The sequence below is a fragment of the Gopherus flavomarginatus genome, chromosome 1 (assembly GCF_025201925.1).
Source record: "Gopherus flavomarginatus isolate rGopFla2 chromosome 1, rGopFla2.mat.asm, whole genome shotgun sequence".
NCBI lineage: Eukaryota > Metazoa > Chordata > Testudines > Testudinidae > Gopherus > Gopherus flavomarginatus.
The window spans coordinates 154,054,983-154,075,321 of NC_066617.1; the positions used below are offsets into that span (position 1 = coordinate 154,054,983).

The 20,339-nt window shown below is 45.8% G+C and overlaps 1 protein-coding gene across 2 annotated transcripts; it reads left to right on the forward strand.

The window, feature by feature from the left end:
* Positions 1 to 873: 873 nt before the first annotated feature.
* LPAR5 (lysophosphatidic acid receptor 5) lies at positions 874 to 16,160 on the forward strand. Of its 2 annotated transcripts, XM_050967504.1 has the most exons (3): positions 874 to 1,103; positions 1,607 to 1,691; positions 12,381 to 16,160. In XM_050967504.1, exon 3 carries the CDS (start codon positions 12,691 to 12,693, stop codon positions 13,810 to 13,812), a length of 1,122 nt encoding a protein of 373 aa, XP_050823461.1. In that variant the 5' UTR covers positions 874 to 1,103; positions 1,607 to 1,691; positions 12,381 to 12,690; the 3' UTR covers positions 13,813 to 16,160. The 2 variants fall into 2 exon arrangements, with proteins under 2 accessions (XP_050823461.1, XP_050823470.1); XM_050967513.1 differs by lacking the exons at positions 874 to 1,103; positions 1,607 to 1,691 and adding an exon at positions 7,998 to 8,061.
* The last annotated feature ends 4,179 nt before the right edge of the window (positions 16,161 to 20,339 follow it).

Genomic DNA, 20,339 nt, shown 5'->3' on the forward strand with positions numbered 1-20,339 from the left:
CTCCCCAAGGTGAAGGGCACAGATACTACAGAAAATGAGACCACAGTGCTAAAAGGCACCAGTGATACAGAGGCTATGGAAAGGGGCAGTAACTCTCCTACTCTCCCTTGCATCCCCTGTTCTCAGGCTTCCTGCTTCCCCTGGATTTCCACCCTCCAAGCATTGCACAGAGTCTCACATCCTGCAACTGATTCAGCCTAGTGCCAGTTTGGTGTGCAATTAGTGACAAACAGACACATGCTGTGGTGTCGCTTGGATGGATGCCAGTTGTTCTTTCCTCCTCCTCAGTCCCGATTCTTGCACTGTCTACATCGCTCCCTCTGGCTTTTCTCCCTCTGCAGCAGTTCCATTCCAGGGATACACAGCTGGCTTTGCTTTCCAGGGGTTTCATTCTTTAGCGCTATGATTACTGGAAGCCCAGTGCACTGATAGGAGTCTCTGGGCCCATGTGCAGCGATTGCTGGCTAATGATTAATTTCTCCTCCATCTCATTTCTTCCCCGTTTGACACTCTCATCTACAGCAGCTGGAAATATCCACGGAGAGGTAACCTTCCCCCCCACCACCCATTGACCATGAATAACTGGGGAGGGAGGAGAAGCAATGGGTCAAAAGTGAAAGTGTCCATATGTTTCCAGTATCAGAGGGGTGGCCATGTTAGTCTGTAGCCACAAAAACAACGAGGAGGCTGGTGGCACCTTCAAGACTAACAGATTTATTTGGGCATAAGCTTTCATGAGTTAAAAACTCCAATTCTTCAGATGCATGTTTCCAGAGTCCTCATATTTCAGGGAATCTGCTGCTGCGATCATAATCAAGGGAGTTACTTATATTTCACAACTGCTTTCACTTCTGCTTTCACAGAAGCGTGGTTCGGCAGGCACACCACCTGCAGACAGCAAAGTCCATTTCCTGGGGCCAACCCAGCAGGGCATCAGGAAGAAGATAGAATGAGAAGGGGAAAAGAAGGAGACAGGGAGAGAAAAACAGAAGAGCGTGTAAAGCAGCCGTACGCAGAGTTAGGGGGGAGTAGTGGCTCTGATGGAATACTGCTTGCAGTTCTGGTCACCACTGTTTACTAAAGATTAATTCACTCTGGAACAGGTGCAGCAAAGAGCTACCAGGATGGTCAGAGAAATGAAGTGCCTAATCTTATGAGAGAAGACTGGAGGAGCTTGGCTTGTTTCAGACTTCATTTTGTTAGGCTAGAGGAGATAGGATTTCTCTCTGTAAATATATATTGGGGTGTAAAGGGAGGGAGAGGAGCTATGTAAGCCAAACCGACAATGCTGGCACAAGAACAAGTGGGTATAAATAGGCTGTGCATACATTCAGGCTGGAAATCAGAAGGAGGTTTCTAATCACCAGAGGAGTGAGGTTCTGGAAAAGCCTCCCAATAGGAGGAAAGGGGGAAAGAAACCTAATTGGTTTTAAAATGGATCTTGATACATTTAGGATTGGGATTATATGACAGATTTGCCTGTAACAGCAGCGGACTGGACTCAGCGACCTACCAGGTTCCTTTTAGTCCTACATTGGATAGGAGGTGCAGGGGCTAGTTTCCTATCTGCCTTTCTACATCCACTTTGTTTCTGCTCTGCCATCAGTTTTGATTGCTTGATTGAAGTCTCCACAGCGGCTGTGGTCATCAGGACAAGGCATTCACCTGCTTCCAGCTCTGCTTGGAGAAAGGTAAGGCAACAGGAAGCAAGTTTTTGGGCAACAGACACAAGCAACCCTCTGAGCATGTGACCAAAACCTGCTCTTTGGGCCTATAAATATAGCGTGCTTCTCTCTAGTGATTTAGGGCAGTGGTTCTCAACTAGGGTATGTCAACTCACCTAAATATTTGCCTAATTTTACAACAAGCGACATAAAAAGCACTAGCAAAGTCAGTACAAACTAAATTTTCATACAATGACTTGTTTATACTGTTCTATAGACTGAACTGTAAGTACAATATTTATATTCCAGTCAATTTATTTTATAGTTATATGGTAAAAATGAGAGTCAGCAATTTCCCAATACTGGTGTGCTGTGACACTTTTGTATTTTTATGTCTGATTTTGTAAGCAAGGAGTTTTTTTAAGTGAAGTGAAACTTGGGGGTACAAAAGAACAATCAGGCTTCTGAAAGGGTACAGTAGTCTGGAAAGTTTGAGAGCCAATGATTTTAGAGAACTAGAAATGAAAATGGGACTCTTAGCCTGCATGTCAAATACAGGTGTTTAGGCCTTTGAGTTGCAAAAAATTTTTGATAATGTAATTGACTCAAATGGGGTGCCAAGGCTTAAGTTCATCAAGTTTCGTTTTAGACACAGGATGATTCACACACACCCTTCAGCGGCCGAGGGCTGGTGGTGTTACCGACTCTTATAATTTTATTACAAAATTATGATATTTGGTGTTTTTCTTAAAGCCCCAGTGCCTCAGAGAAACCCAGCTTTCATTTAATTAAACACAGCTTTCATTTAATTTTATTTTTGTATACATATGTATAGTCCCCATGGCTACAGAGAAAAGCTGGAAAATGTGACTTAAGTCTCACCTAAAGACTCAGAAACCAGGTGGCTTGCACTGTACATGCTGTCAGGCAAGATGATCTGGTGGTCCATTCTGAACTTAAACTCAGTGACTTTGCGGGGAGGGGTAGCTCAGTGGTTTGAGCATTGGCCTGCTAAACCCAGGGTTCTCAGTCCAATCCTTGAGGGGGCCATTTAGGGAATCTGGGGCAAAAAATCTGTTTGGGGATTGGCCCTGCTTTGAGCAGGGGGTTGGACTAGATGACCTCCTGAGGTCCCTTCCAACCCTGATATTCTATGACTCTAAAAAGCATCCACAATTTTTTTGACTTTAAAATAATGAGATAATTTTAAAATAATCTCATGATTTTTTGGAGGCTGATTCATGGTTTTTTAACTCCTGGGTTTGGAAATATTAGATCAGCCTTTGTGAAAAACCACAGCTCACTGCACAAGGGCATTTTCAGGGATAGAGTGATATAAGGAGACCTTATTGAAACTGAGTGTCAGAGCACAGATTGCTGCACCTTGTGCAGCAGGGAGACACTGCATTTTCTCCAGGAGACTTTACTTTGTTTCTTTCATTTGTTTTCCTTCCTCTAAGATAAAAATAGTTTGTTTTGCTCTTGGCACAGAGTGTTGGTGGACATGAGTGTGTCAGAAGGTGCATGCAGTGTGTATGGAGACAGATAACTCCTCTGTAAGCCCTGTTTTCATAAGTGAAGCAGGGCTGATGTGATCAGAGCTTTGATAGACCATTCTGCAGTGATTGCTGTGGGTGAATCAGAAGGGTGTATGCTCCTCTAAGAGTCAGTACTGATCCCAGTGCCTCACTATAGGGCCAGAGATTACTAGGCAGCTGGAAATATCTGTTATTAAGCTAAAACAGATACTTTCACCCTTTGTGGACATTAAATACCATCTGCTATCCTGGTCAAATACACGCTTAGGTTGATTCCATTTTGCCTTCCTAAATTTCCCCTGTGCTTTGAATTGGTTATGGGATGCTCCTTCACTCTCTGTTTGAGACTTGTGCTGTGTTGCTGTTAAACAGATACTTTGTCATACCCCAGAGACAGCTGCATGTCAGGGCAAGGTGATTCCGGCTTACTCTTTGTCTTTTTCACTGGCATGGGTAGCATGAGACTCTGTTAATTAAATGTTAAGTGCTTTGGGATCCTCAAGTGAAAGCAGCCGCTTACATTATTGATGATGATCTTCATCAAGTGACCTCTGCACAGTCACACTTGGAGATCCACTCAAAGTCCAATAGACCAGTAGAACCATTGCCCATTGAGGAGCCTGTTCACCCCCTCCCTCACAGCTCTACGCAGGAAAGGGTATAAAATGAGGCTGCACTTTCCATATGCCTCTGATCCTTTCAGCTGCAGACCTGAAGCCTCTGCCTCATTCTGTCATTGACTTTGTTGATTATTCTGCTGACTTTGTTGAAAATGTTTTTGCAACCAGGTATTAGATATGTAAGGTTAGGTTATAGTAACCCACTATGGAACCTTTAGACTGGGTAGTTAAGGCACTCAGCCAGGAGATGGGAAACCCAGAATAAGTTCCTCCCTCTGCCTGACCTGGAGCCCAGGGACGCTGGAACAATGTGTATAGTGGGGGCGCTGAAAGCCATTGAACCAAACTAAGCCCTGTATATAATGGAAACCACTTCAAGCCAGGGGGTGCTGCAGCACCCCCACATACCACTAGTTCCAACACCTACAGTGGAGCAGGAATTTTAACTTGTGTCCCACCTCTCAGGTTAATGCCCCTGGCCAGGGGCAGGCAAACTACTGCCCGTGGGCCGGATCTGGCCTGCAAGCCATTTTAAGATGACCCGTGAGCTCCAGTTGGGGTGCAGGGTCAGGGGCCACACCATGTGGCTCCCGAAGCAGCTGCACGGGCCCGCTCCAGCACTAGCAGGGTCAGGGGCTGCTCCACGCATAGGAGCTGGAGAAGGGACGGGCCACTGCTTCCGGGAGCTACTTGAGATAAGTGCTGCTCAGAGCCTGCTGCTTGAGCCTCTCCTCATGCCCCAACCCCCTGCCCCAGCCCTGATCCCCCCTCCTGCTCTCCAAAACCCTAGAGCCCACACCCCCAACCAGAGTTCTCACCCCCGCCAGCGCCCCAATCCCAATTTTGTGAGCATTCATGGCCGGTCATACAATTTCTATTCCTCGACGTGGCCTTCAGGCCAAAAAGTTTGCCCACCTCTGCCTTAAACACTAGGCCTCCTCTGTCCATTTTGTGTGATTTAGATAAATGTGATCAAAGCATGACTACTGAAGTGAGCCCTGAAGGCCAGATAGGCAGGGCAGTTCCTAGTTTGTGAATCCTGCTGGGGTTTACACATGTTAGGTGCTGGCCAGCTGGGTAGTGTCAGGACTTGGATAGCTGTGTACATGTCCAGATTCAGAAATTTTAGATGTCTTGGGGACTTTAGCAGAATAAGCTTAGACAACTAAGGACTTCAGGGCTCTGTAAGAGACCATCTTCTGCTCTGAGTTCCTTTCAGGGTCTAAGAAACCAGGTCTGGGATTCCTGTCAACCCCTAACTCTGGATAAGAGGGAAAAAAATGTTGGTTCAGAACCAGTGACCATGTCCTGTCTATGGTTCCAAAGGTTGTCCTGCTGAGAGAGGTACTCTGCTCCTCCCCCAATTCCATCCCTTTCTAAGAAATCGGGATTCAGCCCAAAAAACTCCTTCTGAGCAGAATGAGCTGCATTCTACAAAGCAGAGCTGAAACCTTCATGACCAAACATGAGTTATCTCTAATTCAGTCAGTAGCAAACTGAATATTTCATAAATTTGGGTGGCAAAGTTACAATGCCAAATCCAAGAGATTCTACTGGACAGCAAGCCCAGTCAGTAATGGATACTTTCTTCCTGGATTGGGGAACAGTCTTCTCAATGCCTATCACTAATTCTCTGATACAGTAGTTTTCAACCTGTGGTCCGTGGACCCCCAATTGTCTACAGACTAGGTATAAGATTTCCAAAGAGGTCCATACCTCCATTTGAAATTGTTTAGGGGTCCTCAAATGGGGAAAAAAGGTTGAAAACCTCTGCTTTAATACCCAAGGGTGCTATGGAGAATCAGACAGGACAACCCATTGCACCAGCATGAACCAGACAATGGTGGTATTCTGAATTGCTGCAGATCTATCATGAGAATCCTCTGTTCCTCCCAGTTTCGCTGGATTTACTAATTCAGAGGGAGACACAAATTCAACATCCTAAGAGTCTCTGCATTTTGCAACTTGGGCTATGGGACTTCATTGCTCAGCCCAAGTTCAGGGGATCCTGCTGAATTACAAAAGAAGTCTGCTCTCATTGCAGCGAAGGTTTTTGCTGTGGGTGACCAATAGTAACCTCTCTCCGACAGCAAGCCCAATGTCAGCAATACTAACCTCTCTCCAACAGCAGGCCCAATGTCAGCAATCCTGTAATACATATTGCATCTCAAATCACTGGAATTATCCATATCTTCAGCAAAGGTTCACCTTGCAGTTATTTCAGCCCACCATCTAGAAATGGACAACAAGAGTGTATTTAGTCACCCTGTAGCACAATACTTGAGAACTTCCCCACTATTGGAAGTTTAGCATCTGAAACTTCATTTTCTTATGACAGTAGAAGTTCTGTTACTAGATATTTTTCTCCCCCTATTCTCCTGGGATGGCTCATAAAAGAGACCTTGAAAAGAGTCAAGAACAGGAACTGGGAGTCAGAGCTAAAGGTCAGAGCTGGAGCAAGGAACCAGGAGTGAAGTCAAGGGTCAGAGCCAGAGTAAAGAATCAGGAGACAAGCCAAGGGCAAGTTAGGAACTGGAGGTCAGTAACGGAGACAGAGTTGGGACTCAAGCCGAGGGTCAGAGTCGTAGTTGGGAATTGATCCAAGTGTCAGAGCCAGGGCTAGGAGCCCGGGGTGGGGAGAAGAAATATGGATCTGGAACAAGGCAGGAGTGCAGGAACAGGACAGGAAGTCAGGAGAGAAGGCAGGGTCTGATGTAGCAGCCAGCCAAGGATACACCTAGTGGCTCAAACAACTTTTTCTGCCTCCTTCTGACTTAAATAGTGAATCTGAGCCAATAGGAGAGGTTAGACAGCTTCTTCAATTAGGAGTTTCATGGGTGGTGCTTATGTTGAGCTAGAGTCCACCAGCCCACACTCCCTGCTGGTACCAGTGAGCTGCCAGGTGGTAGCTGTGGTCTGAGGCCTGCCTGGGGACCCACAGACCTGCGTTTGAGACTCATGATCCCTCATAACACTCCCCACATAGGGTGCCCTCCAGTTGTCAGTGGGCTGGGTTTTCCAGGATGGTTCTTGTGGAAGGTCTTTACTAGGTCAGGGTATGGACATTTTCTATGGGTTACAAGGAGCATTCCTTGGGACTGTAACTCTCTCAATCAAATAGCAGAGTTTACCCTGTTTCATTCTTGTATCAAGGATATAATGGATGACATATTTGTCATGGCCTTGAACATATATTGGGGAGGGTAGGGGGGATGGCCAGTTGAGACTGGTGAGAAAACATGTCCTGTATATGGCGCTTTAGAAGCGATGCAAGAAACACTGGGTGGATTTGCAGGGATCAGGGCAGGAGGAGTTTGAAATAAGTGGACTGATTTGGCAGCAAATTCAGTAGGTGGCCAGGAACTAGTAATCTAGTTTACCAGATGGCCTGTCCGCATGCAGATGTTTGGCTGAAAGCCACACCATCTGATCTATGGAAAAAGTGGACCGTTCTTGTTATTGACGGGCCGCATATTGCTTGTAGCTTCTTCTGGCCTCCTCTAGGTGGGTTTTTAGATCATCTTGGTCCAATGGATCTGTTGCACCCAATCAAGAGCTGCAGAGTTTTAAATTTAAATCAGAATGAGGGTTCTTGGGTTGCTAATGTTTGTGAACCACTGTAGTAAACAATTGTTCGGTGTTATAGTACGTGAACTCCACATGGGGTAGTAGTGAGCACCAGTCATCCTGGTGGTGGTTTATATAGCACTGTAAGTACTGTTCCAAAATTTGGTTTGTTCTTTCTGCCTGACTGTTTGACTGAGGATGATAAGTGGAGGAGAGAAAGGCAAGAATGCCCAACATCCAGAGAACTTCATGCCAGAAGCAGAAGATAAATTGCGTACCATGATCAGAGATGATGCCCTCTGGGAGGCAATGGAGCAGACAACTTGATCCATCCAGAGCTGGGTGGTTTTCTGGGAGGAGGGCAGGTCAGTGCAGGGGTTGACGGGCAGGGAGGGGGGTGATGTGCTCTGAGTACATTGGGATGAATCGCCAATAGAAATTCATGAATCCCAGGAAGTGCCACGGTTCTCAGATGTTCTGTGTAGCTGCCTAGTCAAGGACTGCTTTCACCTTATGAGAGTCCATCTCAATACCCTTGGGGATAAGATGAACCAGAACAAGTGTATGGATGCCTGACCAAAATCACATTTCTTCAACTAAGGGTAGAGGCGATATTGGCATAGCCTTCCAAGGACAGAACAGATGTGCATGGTGTGGTGTTCAACACTGTCTGTAAGTATGTCATCCAGATGTACCAGCACATACTGGTCCAGAATATCCCAGAACACATTGTTAATAAAATGTTGAAATTGGGTAGGGGCATTGGTTAAAGCAAAAGGCATCACAAGCTATACAAAATGTCCATAGCATTTTTGAAAGACTATCTTCCACTCATCCCCAAGTTATGTGCCCATCAGTGGTCCAATTTTGTGTATATTCAGGCATCCCTCATGTGGTCCAATAGTTTGGGAATTAGAGACGGGGTATCAGTTCCTAACTGTGACCTGATTCAATGCTTGGTAGTCCATGCAAAGTTGGAGGCTACTATCTTTATTTTTAACAAAGAGGATTGTTGCCCAGTAGGTGAGGTGGACTTGTGAATAAAGCCCTCAGCCCAGTTCTCCTGCAGGTAGGTTCACAGGGCAGCCAGTTCAGGTTCAGATATGGCACAAATGTAACTGTACAGAATGTTCGCTCCTGGCTGCAGTTCACCTGGGCAGTCATAATCCCCATGCAGAGGTAGGATGTCTTTTTTTTTCAAATACAGTGGCAAAGTCACTGTACTGGAGAGGAAGCTGAGACTTGGAATCAGCAGGGGAGTGTGTCAGACCAGCTACTCCGGTTTGTGACCATCAGGGCTCTACCATGTGCTCTCTACTTCCTGGGGACAAGCAGTGCTGCCAGCAGTATTCTGAAGAGAAGCTGGCCTTTAGTTCATGCTATTGAATGAGAAGATTATGGAGGGTCAGCCAAGAAATTCTCGGGATCAGGGGACAATGGGGGGAGTGAATGGCACTGAACTGCAGCATCTCTTGGTGCCCTTGCGCAGTGATCTCTACTAGGTCTGGAACAGGCTTGAGCCTTAGGGAAATCTGCAGGGTCTGGACTGCATCCAGATCAACAGTCATCCACTGCACCCAAGTTAATGACAGCCTGCTGCAGAGAGATTGGAAGGGAGCACTCTGGGACATACAGCTCATCCAGTACTTGCAGACGTGGCGTTGGTCGATGGAATGCATGCTGAATGCCAGGAATGCTTTGTCAAGGTGCTCAGGCCAGTGCCCTTTACCAGGCCTGGGCTGGCTCATTTTCCTAGTTCTCTCCTATCTGGGCTCCTCAAGGAGCAATCAGTATTGCATGACCCAGTTCACCACAGTAGAGACTCAGGTTAAAATGTTGCCAGCACTCTCTTTACTTGTGGGCGAGTAGTTGGCAGGCCAAATCGACTGGCATGGGCTCAACTTGCAGAGTGGGACCCAACAGCAGTGGGCATCGGTCCGATACTACCTATCTTCTTTTTTCCCACTGTTCATGCAGCCAACTGTCAATCTGGATGACAAGATTGATAAAGGCACCAGATCCATCAGGGTCCCAACTCTAGCTAACTTCTCCTTTAACCTGTCCAGCCTCATTCCACTCCATGTCCAATGTGAGATGACAGAAGTGTGCTGCATTGGAGGCAGCTGTGCCTAAACCCCTGTTAGAGTTTCTGCTTAGCAGAGAGCGCACAATTTGGGTCACCAAAGATGGTTGATAGTGCCTGCTAGAAAAAGTCCCAGCTAAACAGCACCTGACCACTGGCCTGCAGTGGAAAGAGGCTCAGGCCAACACCTCTCCAATCGCCAGGTTGACTACCAGGCCTACCTTGGCCTGGTCGGATGAATATATTTGAGGGTAAAACAAGAACGATAGGCAGCACTTGTTCATGAAGCCTCGAAATTTGGAACAATCCCCACTGAAGCACTCTGGGAGGGGATAACAGGGCCTGGCTAAGGTCAGGACGTGGTCAGTAGCAGGCCCAGGTGCATTGTTCTCTGCACAGAGTTGATGGACTGGCCCCTGCAATTCCTGATTCTCAGCAACCAGCTCTGCCATCTGCACCTGCATTACTTGGTTGTCTGTTTTGGAGGTGGAGCACCTATTCATAGAGCACCAACACTCCTTGGGGAGGGAGGTGCTCTGCTGGGTCCACACGTGGCTGGACCCAACTCAGAGGGGTTGGTGGGCTGAGCAAACTATTGTAGACTGGAACGTAGGCAATCAGACCTCATGGTTTGAGCAATGGCGATCATGTCTAGTGGCCAAAACAGGAGTCAGAAGCCAGGAACTGGAGGTCAGTGATGGAAACAAATTTGGGAGTCAATCCAAGTATCAGAGTCCAGCATTGAGCCAAGGCTTGGAGCCGGAGTCAGAGCCAGGAATCAAGCCACTGGTCAGAGCTGTGGTCAGTAGACAGCAGTTGGAACTAAGAAGCAGGGATCTGGAACAAGACAGAAGTGCAGGTACCAGGAACAGGACAGAAAGGCAGGAATAAGCCAGGGCTTGGGAGTCAGATGAGAAGGCAGTGTCCAATGTAGCAGCCAGCCAGGGATGCACATAGTTGCTCAGACAAATTTCTGTGTCTCCTTCTAGCTTAAATTGTGAGTCTGAGCTAATCAGAGAGGCCGGACATCTCCAATTGGGAGCTTTGTGGGAGATGCCGAAGGTGAACTAGAGTCCCCCAGGCCACACTCCCTGCCGGTACCAGTGACCTGCTGGGTGGTAGCTGCAGGCTGAGGACTGGCTGGAGACCCATGTTTGAGACTTGTGATTCCCCCATACCTCTAGTGGGATCTGGGCAGACAAATCTTGAGGAAGAAAGAGAGGCTATTTAGCTTACAATAACTGGATGCTTTTGTTCACATGGATCCCATGACCTGCCCTCCTTCCCCACTGATATGGAGTCCTTTAGCGGGATGTTTTGTAGTAGTGAAGGAACTGAGTGGTGGTAGGGGCTGCTGCACTCTTTATACCTTTAGGAGTGGGAACATATGCAAACTCAGCAGATGCTGCTGGCCAAAAATATTCAGAGCTCATGAAAATGCAGCCATTCAGTAGGACCTGCATGGACAAAGCATCTTGAAGAACTCCTGTTATTGTAAGGTGGAGAGCCTCTGTTTGTTTACCAATAAATGAATTTCCTTGATAGGAGCCTTTGCATATTCACATTAGCTGCCCACTTCCCCTCTTCCTCAAAGACCTGTTGCTCCACCAGGCTCTGAGGTTCAGGGGGGAAAGAACTGAGATGTTTGGGGTCCCCTGTCTCTCTTATGTTCTCATCTCCTGAATGCTGGGAACCCCAGGGGAAAGCGCACAGATGCCACTATAGGGGTTGCTTGCAGAAGGTGTCATTGGTCTGCTGCACATGCCCAACTGGGTTGTCTCATTTTGACCTGAGTGGTTAGCTATTATTCAGGATCATGTAGGCCATTTCTGCTAGGAGAAATTGAAGATAGAGTCAGGTACTTCTTTGATGAAATCCTGTTAATTTACCAAGAACATACAAAGTCTTGTTTTCCCTGACCACAGTAGGAATCAAACTGTAGGAGATAATTCCAAGCCTTATTTTAACCAGTGCTCTACCCAAGAGCTCTCTCTCATAGCTTTTTCTCATGTGCATGCTACAAGTACTTCTCTGACTGTCTCTGAGGCTTCCTTGATACCTTCTTTGTGTGCTTCTCTTGTGTATTTTTCTCCTGCTTTTTTCTTTCTTTCTCTCTCTCTCTCTCACACACACACACACACACACACACACACACACACACACACACACACACACACACACCTGCAATCAAAATAATCCCCCACCCCTGTGTTTTTATTAGACCTCTGGGAAACCCCTTGGACTGCACAGGCTTGCAGGCAGTCTAGTCCTTAGCCAGTGGCTTTCCTTGTTCGAGCTATCACCAGACAAAGGTGATATTAAATTGTTCCCTCATTTAGTCTGAATGGCAGGCGGCTATCGCACCCAACAGCTCCAGTGAGATGGTGTGTCTGCCCAATCCCCTGCATAACAGTCTATTTCTTTGAGATGAGCCTACACGGTCACTGATAAATAACCTTCATTTACTGCATCTCTTCATGTCTGCATGCAGGGAGGATATGTACATCAGTTTTTACCCTGTGGGTTTGTTTAGATTAGGGTAAACTGCTAAATTTGTGTCCTGGAACAAATGTCCATGGAGCACCTAGATTAGCATTTACAGTTGTGTGGACTGAAATTAAAACAGGAGCATAAATTCTAATCGGGACAAACGTTTATCATTTCTCTGAAGCTCAGGCTTGTTTTCAATCAGGGGAACAGTGCAGAAATTCAGTAAGAAATTGTTTATCATTCAACCTTACCTTAGACTTTACCCTGCCTCCCCTCACCACTCTGCCCCATCCCCTTCTATTATCTTTCTGCTCCTTCCCTTCTTTCTCTGTGTGTACTAAGGGCAGAAGTCAACACCCTGGAGCTTTTACTCCATTACAAACTAAACTCATCCTTCTTGATTTTTCATTCTGATCAGGAACTGTGTTGTGATTCCACATCTGGCAGGAACTTGACATTGCATCCACTTCACCACAACTGCTGGAAAGAACCTGTGAAATGTAACCAGTGATTGACCTCCAAACCACCGATACCAGGAGATCCATTGAAGAGCTGGTGACAGAATCTGCAGAGAGAGAGACACCCATCCACTTCCGAGGGGTGGCAGGGAATGACCTGACTCCTGCTCCCCTGAGGGTAATGATCTCCCTCCATGCCCCTTGTTGTGCCTCATTTGCCTGTCAGTGGACTGAGCTACATCACTGAGATCTCTACAGGTTCTGCTGGGCATGTCAAATGACAGCATTTCTCAAAGTCTGGACCAATGCAAAGATTACAGCTCCAACCACCGGCTGCACCTGGTTGGGTACAGCCTGATCTTTGTGGCAGGTTTGATCCTCAATGTTATGGCACTCTGGGTCTTCCTGCGCTACCTGCACCTCAAGTCTGTGGTGAGCATCTATATGTTCAACCTAGCAGTAAGTGACCTGCTCTTCACACTCTCATTGCCACTACGGCTCTATTACTACTCCAGCCAGCACTGGCCTTTTGGCAATTTCCTTTGCCAGGTGTCTGGCTCCCTCTTCCAGATCAACATGTATGGCAGCTGCCTCTTCCTCATGTGCATCAACCTGGATCGCTATATTGCCATTGTCCACCCACTCCGCTGGCGCCATCTTCGGCGGCCCAAGTTGGCCCGGCTGCTCTGCCTGGTGGTGTGGGTGCTTATCCTGGTGGGATCTGTTCCGGCTGCTGGTGTACATAGGTCAAGTTCCTGCATCAAAGGGAACCAGACCATCGCTCTGTGTTTCGAAAGCTTCAGTGATGGCCTGTGGCAGAAGGGCATCTTCCCACTGGTCATCCTGGCTGAAATCCTGGGCTTCCTCTTGCCACTGACCTCTGTGACATACTGTTCAATTAGAATCTTCCAGAAGCTATGCCAGGCCAGCGAGACACAGAGCCTGCGCCAGCAGAAGACTATACGCCTGCTCGTGGTGAATTTGGTAATCTTCATCATCTGCTTTGTGCCCTACAACACAACTCTGGCAGCCTATGGGATGATAAAGGCCCACGTGATCCAAGCTGAGCCGCCAGTTCGGGACTCCGTGCGCCAGGTGCTTATTGTCACGGTGCTGTTGGCCAGCATGAACTGCTCTCTGGACCCCCTAATTTACTACTTTAGTACTGAAGGTTTCCGTAACACCTTCAAGAAGCTCCGGCGGGGCCAGGCCTGGGACTCCGACACAGGGATGGCCAAGACTCAGGTCACAGAGACGAAATGCTATAGAACACGCTCCAGTGTAGAAGCAAAGCAGTACCCAGTCCAAAACTTCATCCTCCTCAATAAGGACTTGCCACTGGCTCCCATCAAAATATTTTTGAATGGGCCGATCGAGGACTCTGAAATCTAATCCTGGACGTCATGGGGTTGCTGAGTTATAGGGTAGCCATAAGATGCCAGGAAGATTGTGGGAGCTGACTAGAGTGTACCCTGATCAAACTGGAGAAGCTTAGTAGAGTGGTAAGGAAATGTGAGGATGGTAAAGTTGGTGATGCAAAAATAAATGATGAAAAATCTTTTACAACAAAATGAGAAGGGTTTTAGAAACATTGTATTCCACTACAGGGAAACATACAGTGGAAAATATGTACCTAGAAAAAAACACACACACACACAGCAATTTTATTTTGTTCTCTTTTACATAGGTTCTTATACCATGCTCATCATTGCAGTATCTGAGTGCACGTTTGTTGTAGAGGTCTCTAGAACACCAGATAAGTTGTAGATAGTGTTGATGTACCCAAAACACACATACTCCTAGGATGTATACTTGTTAAAGTTGTACTGAGGGTAGGATTTTCAAAACTGGTAACTAGATGTACAAAGGGACTTAGATCCTCCCCCGACCTCAGCTGCCACCTAACCCCCCCCATACACACACGCAAAATACAGTTGGAGAACATAAGAACAGCCATACTGGGTCAGACCAAAGGTCCATCTAGCCCAGTATTGTGTCTACCGACAGTGGCCAATGCCAGGTGCCCCAGAGGGAGTGAAGCTAACAGGTAAAGATCAAGTGATCTCTCTCCTGCCATCCATCTCCACCCTCTGACAAACAGAGGCTAGGGAGGAGGAGTGTGATGGTGGTAGTATCCCCTCTTATTAATGTGTAGCCCAGTGGCTAGAGCGCTCACCCAAAATGTGGGAGACCTGGATGTGGAGCAGGGACTTGAACATGTCTCCCGGCTCCCAGGTAAGTTCCCTCACAACTGCAGTAAGTCCTTCTGAATCTACCCTGCTGAAGTTGTTCCACTAAACACTAAAATAATAATGATGCCAGAGAGACAGTAAGACTGACTCTATAGCCTAGTGGTTAGCACACTCACCTGAGAGTCCTGGCTCCAGTGAATATTTAAATATTTGAGTGACATACCCTATAGTCTAGTGTTTAGGGTACTCGGCTGGGAGATGGGAAACCTGTATTCAAGTCCCTGCTCCCCATCAGACAAAGTGGGAATTTGAACTCATGTCCCTGTATCTTGGGTGAGTGCCCTAACCACTAGACCATAGACTATAAAATGACCACAGTTCATTAATACACTTTGATTTACTCCTCTTTGAAAAAGGAGTAGAACAAAGTCCATTAACCAACTTTTAATGGGAGTCAGCAGGGTCCACAAAGATAGTTAATCTGTGGCAATCTAATGCAGGCTAGCTTCACCTCCCACCTGGCTGTGAACTAAATGATTGTGCAGAGAAGCCCTTTGTGAAAGAACATGGAGTCAGTGTAGATGTATATAGTGCATATATGTGCATGCACACACTCAGTATGTGCAATAGTTATACATTTACTCAGAACATACCTGAACCTTTTAGAGGCTGTAAATGTATGCAGATACCAGAGAGAATGTGTACTGATTGTAGGTATACATGGAACATAGTGAGCCTGGTTCTCATTTTGACTGAGTGTAAGTCTTCTCTTTGAGGAGGTGGTGAAAATGCCAGCATGAGGAGACATACCCAGGCTTGCTCTGATGGAGCTAGTATGCTAAAAATAGAGGGTAGCCATAGCAGCACGATGGGCTACGTGCCCCAAGATGTGCCTAGCATCTCAGATGGGATTGTACTCAGATAGCTAGTCCCTCCCAACACTCGTGCCACTGTGTCTACACTTGATCTTTAGCACTCTAGCTCAACTAGAGCTAGTCCAGATATCTCTCCTTAAGATGGAATTTACACCCCCAGCTCAAAGTGTAGACATACCTGTAGGCCTCTATACAGTACTCAGACTATGTAAAAGGCCCTTAATATTGTGTGACTATTATTTACACCCCACTTTAAGGTCCTTTTACACTGCCTGAGTGATGTAAAGTGGCCTTAGTGTAAATCAGAATCAGTCCCAGAGTGTAATACATACAAAAGTGTGTACTTATTCTAGGTGTACATAGGACACACTTACCAGAAGAGGTACTGGAATATACCTCATGTGTGTAATGGTCATGGATGAATACTCACTGTACAATAGTTTGTTGATGTATCTGGAAACACAGAATGCATAATGGTCAAATGTGCTTGTTAATATCTGATTTATTCTATGTTCCATCACCCTGTGAAGAATGTGCAGACCTTAATGTTTTACATTGTATTGGTGCTCATCACATTTAGCTAAATGATGATTGATTTTGATGCCTTGCAACAGGCAGATTTTCAGTGTTGGGGAGAAAGTGATGTCATGGAATCCTGTTATGGTGTAATGTTTTTACTTGTACTATGGTATTCTTATGTACAAGACCCCTGGAAACCTCAAACGGAGACACAGCCACACACAGGCAATGCCAGAAACTCCTGGTTAATCACTAGTGCCAGGCACTAGGAACAGCTGCCTTTCTTGCACTACTGCTACTATCCCCTTCCATAGTGGAAGAAGTCAGAAGAAGAGCAGAAATAGGTTCACCCCTAGCAGATTCATGACACTGCTCTCTGCTGACTTATGGCTTCTCAGTAGAGTCATTACAGTATCTAGAACTTTTAAGAATTAAAAAGATTGAAAATGTCCAAAAAGGGAGCTTGGAACAAACCCTAAATCCTTGAGCCGCTTTTAAATGAGCAAAGCAGCTCTTTACACCTAAAACCAGACATGTAGTGCTTGTGGGAACTCTGGGATAAAGGTGTTGTGAAGCAGGGGCATTGTCCTGAATGGTTACAGAACTTGAGGCATCCCAACCCACCTCTCCACTGACCCCTCCCAGGGAGCTGCTGCTCTCATTACAGAAGTTTGTAGTTGCTGGGGTGTGGATGCTGAACTTCTCCATGGAGGGAGACCTCTGTGCATCATGCCCAGAAGATACAGGCGGTTCCAGAGTACACATGTCCTTAGGATGCCACATACATCCCTCTCTTCCCAGCACACACACTGGCAACAAACCCATCTTGGTTTAAGAAACATCTGCATCTGGAGAAGGTTTACTAGTGTTTGAAAGACACACTGATGGGGAAAAGGGCTAAGGGGAGATTAGGGTCTCCTCTGCTGTGTATGAGCCACCCTCATCATATGCCAGCTGGAGGCACGGGGGAACATATACAAACACAAGTTTGGGTTAGAAAGGGCATTACTCTTTTATGCTGGGTGTTGTATAATAGTTTGCTGGTGTTATTGCAAACCCCAGTAATTCTGTAGTAGTTTGGGTTGAGAGCATCTGTGCCCTTGTATGTTTGGGTAATTAGCCCATCTGAACATTTCAGAGAAGTGGCTGTTTTGGAGGTTTAAGTTAAATAACCTTGAAAGGGCTTCCTGGGTGGATTCAGTGCTGTGCTTAAGCACCATATAAAATATATTACATACCCTACCTAAAGTCAGGAAATGCCAGGATCAGGGTTGCCTGTGCACCCTTAATTCAGCCCCCTTTTGCATATGTATTATAGTAGAGTCTTTAATTCCATGATCCCATAGTATTGTCCCCCAAAACTTCTGCCCCATTCAATTTGCGGGGAGGAGAGTGCTTACTGAACAGGTAGCTATCCACTGTTTAATTTTATTTTTATCATTCAATGTGTGGCCCCCATGTATTATGTACTGCCCAGGGCCTCACCATTCAAACACTACACTGAATGCAGACTTATTCATTTTCTCAGGGGGTTTTCTGTGCTGCTTTCACAAGTATTTCAGCGCTTCATAAACGCCATTGTATTTGTCTAAATTCCTCCAGAAACATTTCCACATAAGGAAATTTGAACTTAGGTTTTCTCCCCTCCTTTTTGTTTCTCCACTCCTTTTTTAAATGAACTTACAGCTGCTAATTTAAAAATAAGAGAGTGACCAAATTTTAAAATTGTGCTAATTCCAAACGCTGTGATTTGAAGAATTTACTAACATTTGTCAAAACTTATAACGCTGCCTGCAAAGAAGAAATTATCCCCATGTTGCATGGAACTGAGGCAGAGACATAAGGCTAAAATTGTCAAAGATATCAACTAATTTTGAGCGCCTCATTTGAGACATCTAGGCCTTGATTTTTCAAAGGTCTTTTCTCTCATCTTTCAGTTAGCCAGCATTGCCATAGCCAATTTTCTCCTCTGCTGATTTTCATCCTCCCAAATCTCTTTTCTTTTAAGGACCTCAAAAGAGAGTGATGGGTGGAATAGTCCATCCCCTCATTATTTTGCCACAAACTAGATCTAATTTCCAAAACCAGTTTTGGTTCATTGATTATCGCTCCTGTATTACTCTTGTTTACCAGTCATCTTAACACAGAGGTACCAGGAAAGCCCATTTTGTTTAAATTAATTCAGTCTTTCTATCTCCTTCTTACTTGTTTCTTAAACAATTTTCTATAACAAGACTGTGATGGGTTAGACCCCCTCCCTTCTGGGATGCCACTTGATGTACTGAGATTTGACTGAGCCTGCCTGCTCCACTAGCCTGGGCTCCCTCTCCCTGTTTTGCTGAATTAGGCTTTCCAGCCTCTGGCAGCACACAATGCAGGTAAGGACGCATCAACAGTAGAGTCACACAGAGTCTGCAAATAGCTTTCTGTGAGAAGACTCAGCTAGGAAATCACCCAGCACTCAAGTGCAGCTCTCCTCTGAAAAGTACACACAAAATAATATTGTCTTGTGCTGTAGAGAAATCTATACAACGTAAGCTCATAAAATTTGCCCCCTTCCTCAATGTGGAGGAAGATATGTACAACTTCTTTCCCCCCACACCTCCAGTTAGAAATTGCACAAACTGGATTTAATAATAAACAAAACAAGTTTATTAACTACAGACGGCAGATTAAGTGATTATAAAGGATAGCAAACAGAACAAAGCAGATTACTAAACAAATAAAACAAAGCACACATACTAAGCTGAAGATCTCAAAGAGACTGATTTCAAGAAGTAATTTCTCACCCTGAACATTGACTAAGGCAGGATGCAGAGTGTCTGTAGCTTAGAGTTCCAGTTATTTCTCTTTACAGACTAGACTCCTCTGTCTCAGTATGGACTCAGCCCTTGCCTTGCCCACCACTCAGTTCCTTTGTCTCTTCAGGTACTTTCAGCAGTCTTTCTTCTTGGACAGGAAGGCAATGGAGAATAGTCCTGTTTGCCTTATTCCCCAGCCATAAATAAAATTTACATAAGGCAGGAATCTTTTGTTTCCCAGTCTGGATCTCCCCCTCCTTTTAGTGGAAAATTACTAGACGTCCAGGAGGGTGTTTAGTAGCAGGCGACAGGATCCTCTGACCTAGTAGTGTTACAGCGACATCCCAAGACGCCACTCAGGAAGGAGAGAGATTAGTATCTTCAAAGTCTTATTGTTTCTTCCTAATGGCCCATCAAAGCTGATGACCTATTGTCTGGTAGGTGTCTCCCAAATACACACACAGTTATAACTTTAGATACAGAAATTATATATGCATACAAATTGGATAATCACATTCAGTAAATTGTAACCTTTCCAATGATACCTTACAAAACCCATCATGTATAAAATATATCTCAGTTATGCAATATCCATATCATAAGCATATTTCCATAAAGAATATGGGTGTAACATCACATGGTCATTGTGACAATTTATTAACTCACTCAATTTTATAGTTGATTTTACAACTAGGGTAAATGTGTAGGCCCAATTTTCACAACACCACTGACCACATCCTTGCCCTACAGTGATTAATTAACAAACTTGTATACTACGAAGTGAGGGAAAGATATTGCCTGCTTCATGGATTTTTTAATAATTTTTTCACACAGTCTGGCTGTGATGGAATGGAGAAACTACCAGCCAGCATGGCAGGAGTTAAGGAGAGGCCTTTGTGCCCAGCTAGGCCCACCCCATTATACCTGCAGCCAATGCCAGGCCTGGAGGAGGGAGAAAAGGAGAGAGCCCAGCTCAGTTTGGGACTGACTGGTTACTAGCCTGTCAGTTAAGGCAGCTACCAGGAAGTAAGTGATGTGGCAGAGACCTAGGAGCCTCAGGCAACTGAAGTAACTGGATGACTGAGGGCCAGAGACATTGTGAGGTTTGGCCTCACTTGGAGGAACTTGGAACTATGGCAGGATGCTGCCCAAGGTCTGTAAGTAGGTGCTATTGGAGGCAAGCCACCCAGTGAATTAGACTACAGGAGCCATGCCCCAAACTGAAGGGACAGTGGTAGGAAGTAACCCAGGGCAATGGACTTAGATTTCATGCTGTGAAGGGCCATGATTCTGGGGTTGACTTGCAGAGGGCCCTGGGCTGGGACCTGGTAGCAAGGGAGAGCCCAGGTCCCTCTGCCTTACTACCTAAAAGAGTGAGGCATCTTGAACAAGGAAACAAGGTGCTGGAGGTAAGGTGCACCAACCACTAGGTTGCCTGGCCCTCCAAGCAGCTGTTACACTGGCATATGGAACTGAACCTTAAATTATTACAAAGTGGAATTGGTAAAAAAGCATAGGAGCTAGTTAAATCC

Coding starts and splice junctions, on each gene's coding strand:
- LPAR5 (XM_050967504.1), top strand. CDS start 12,691: ATGTCAAATGACAGCATTTCTCAAAGTCTGGACCAATGCAAAGATTAC.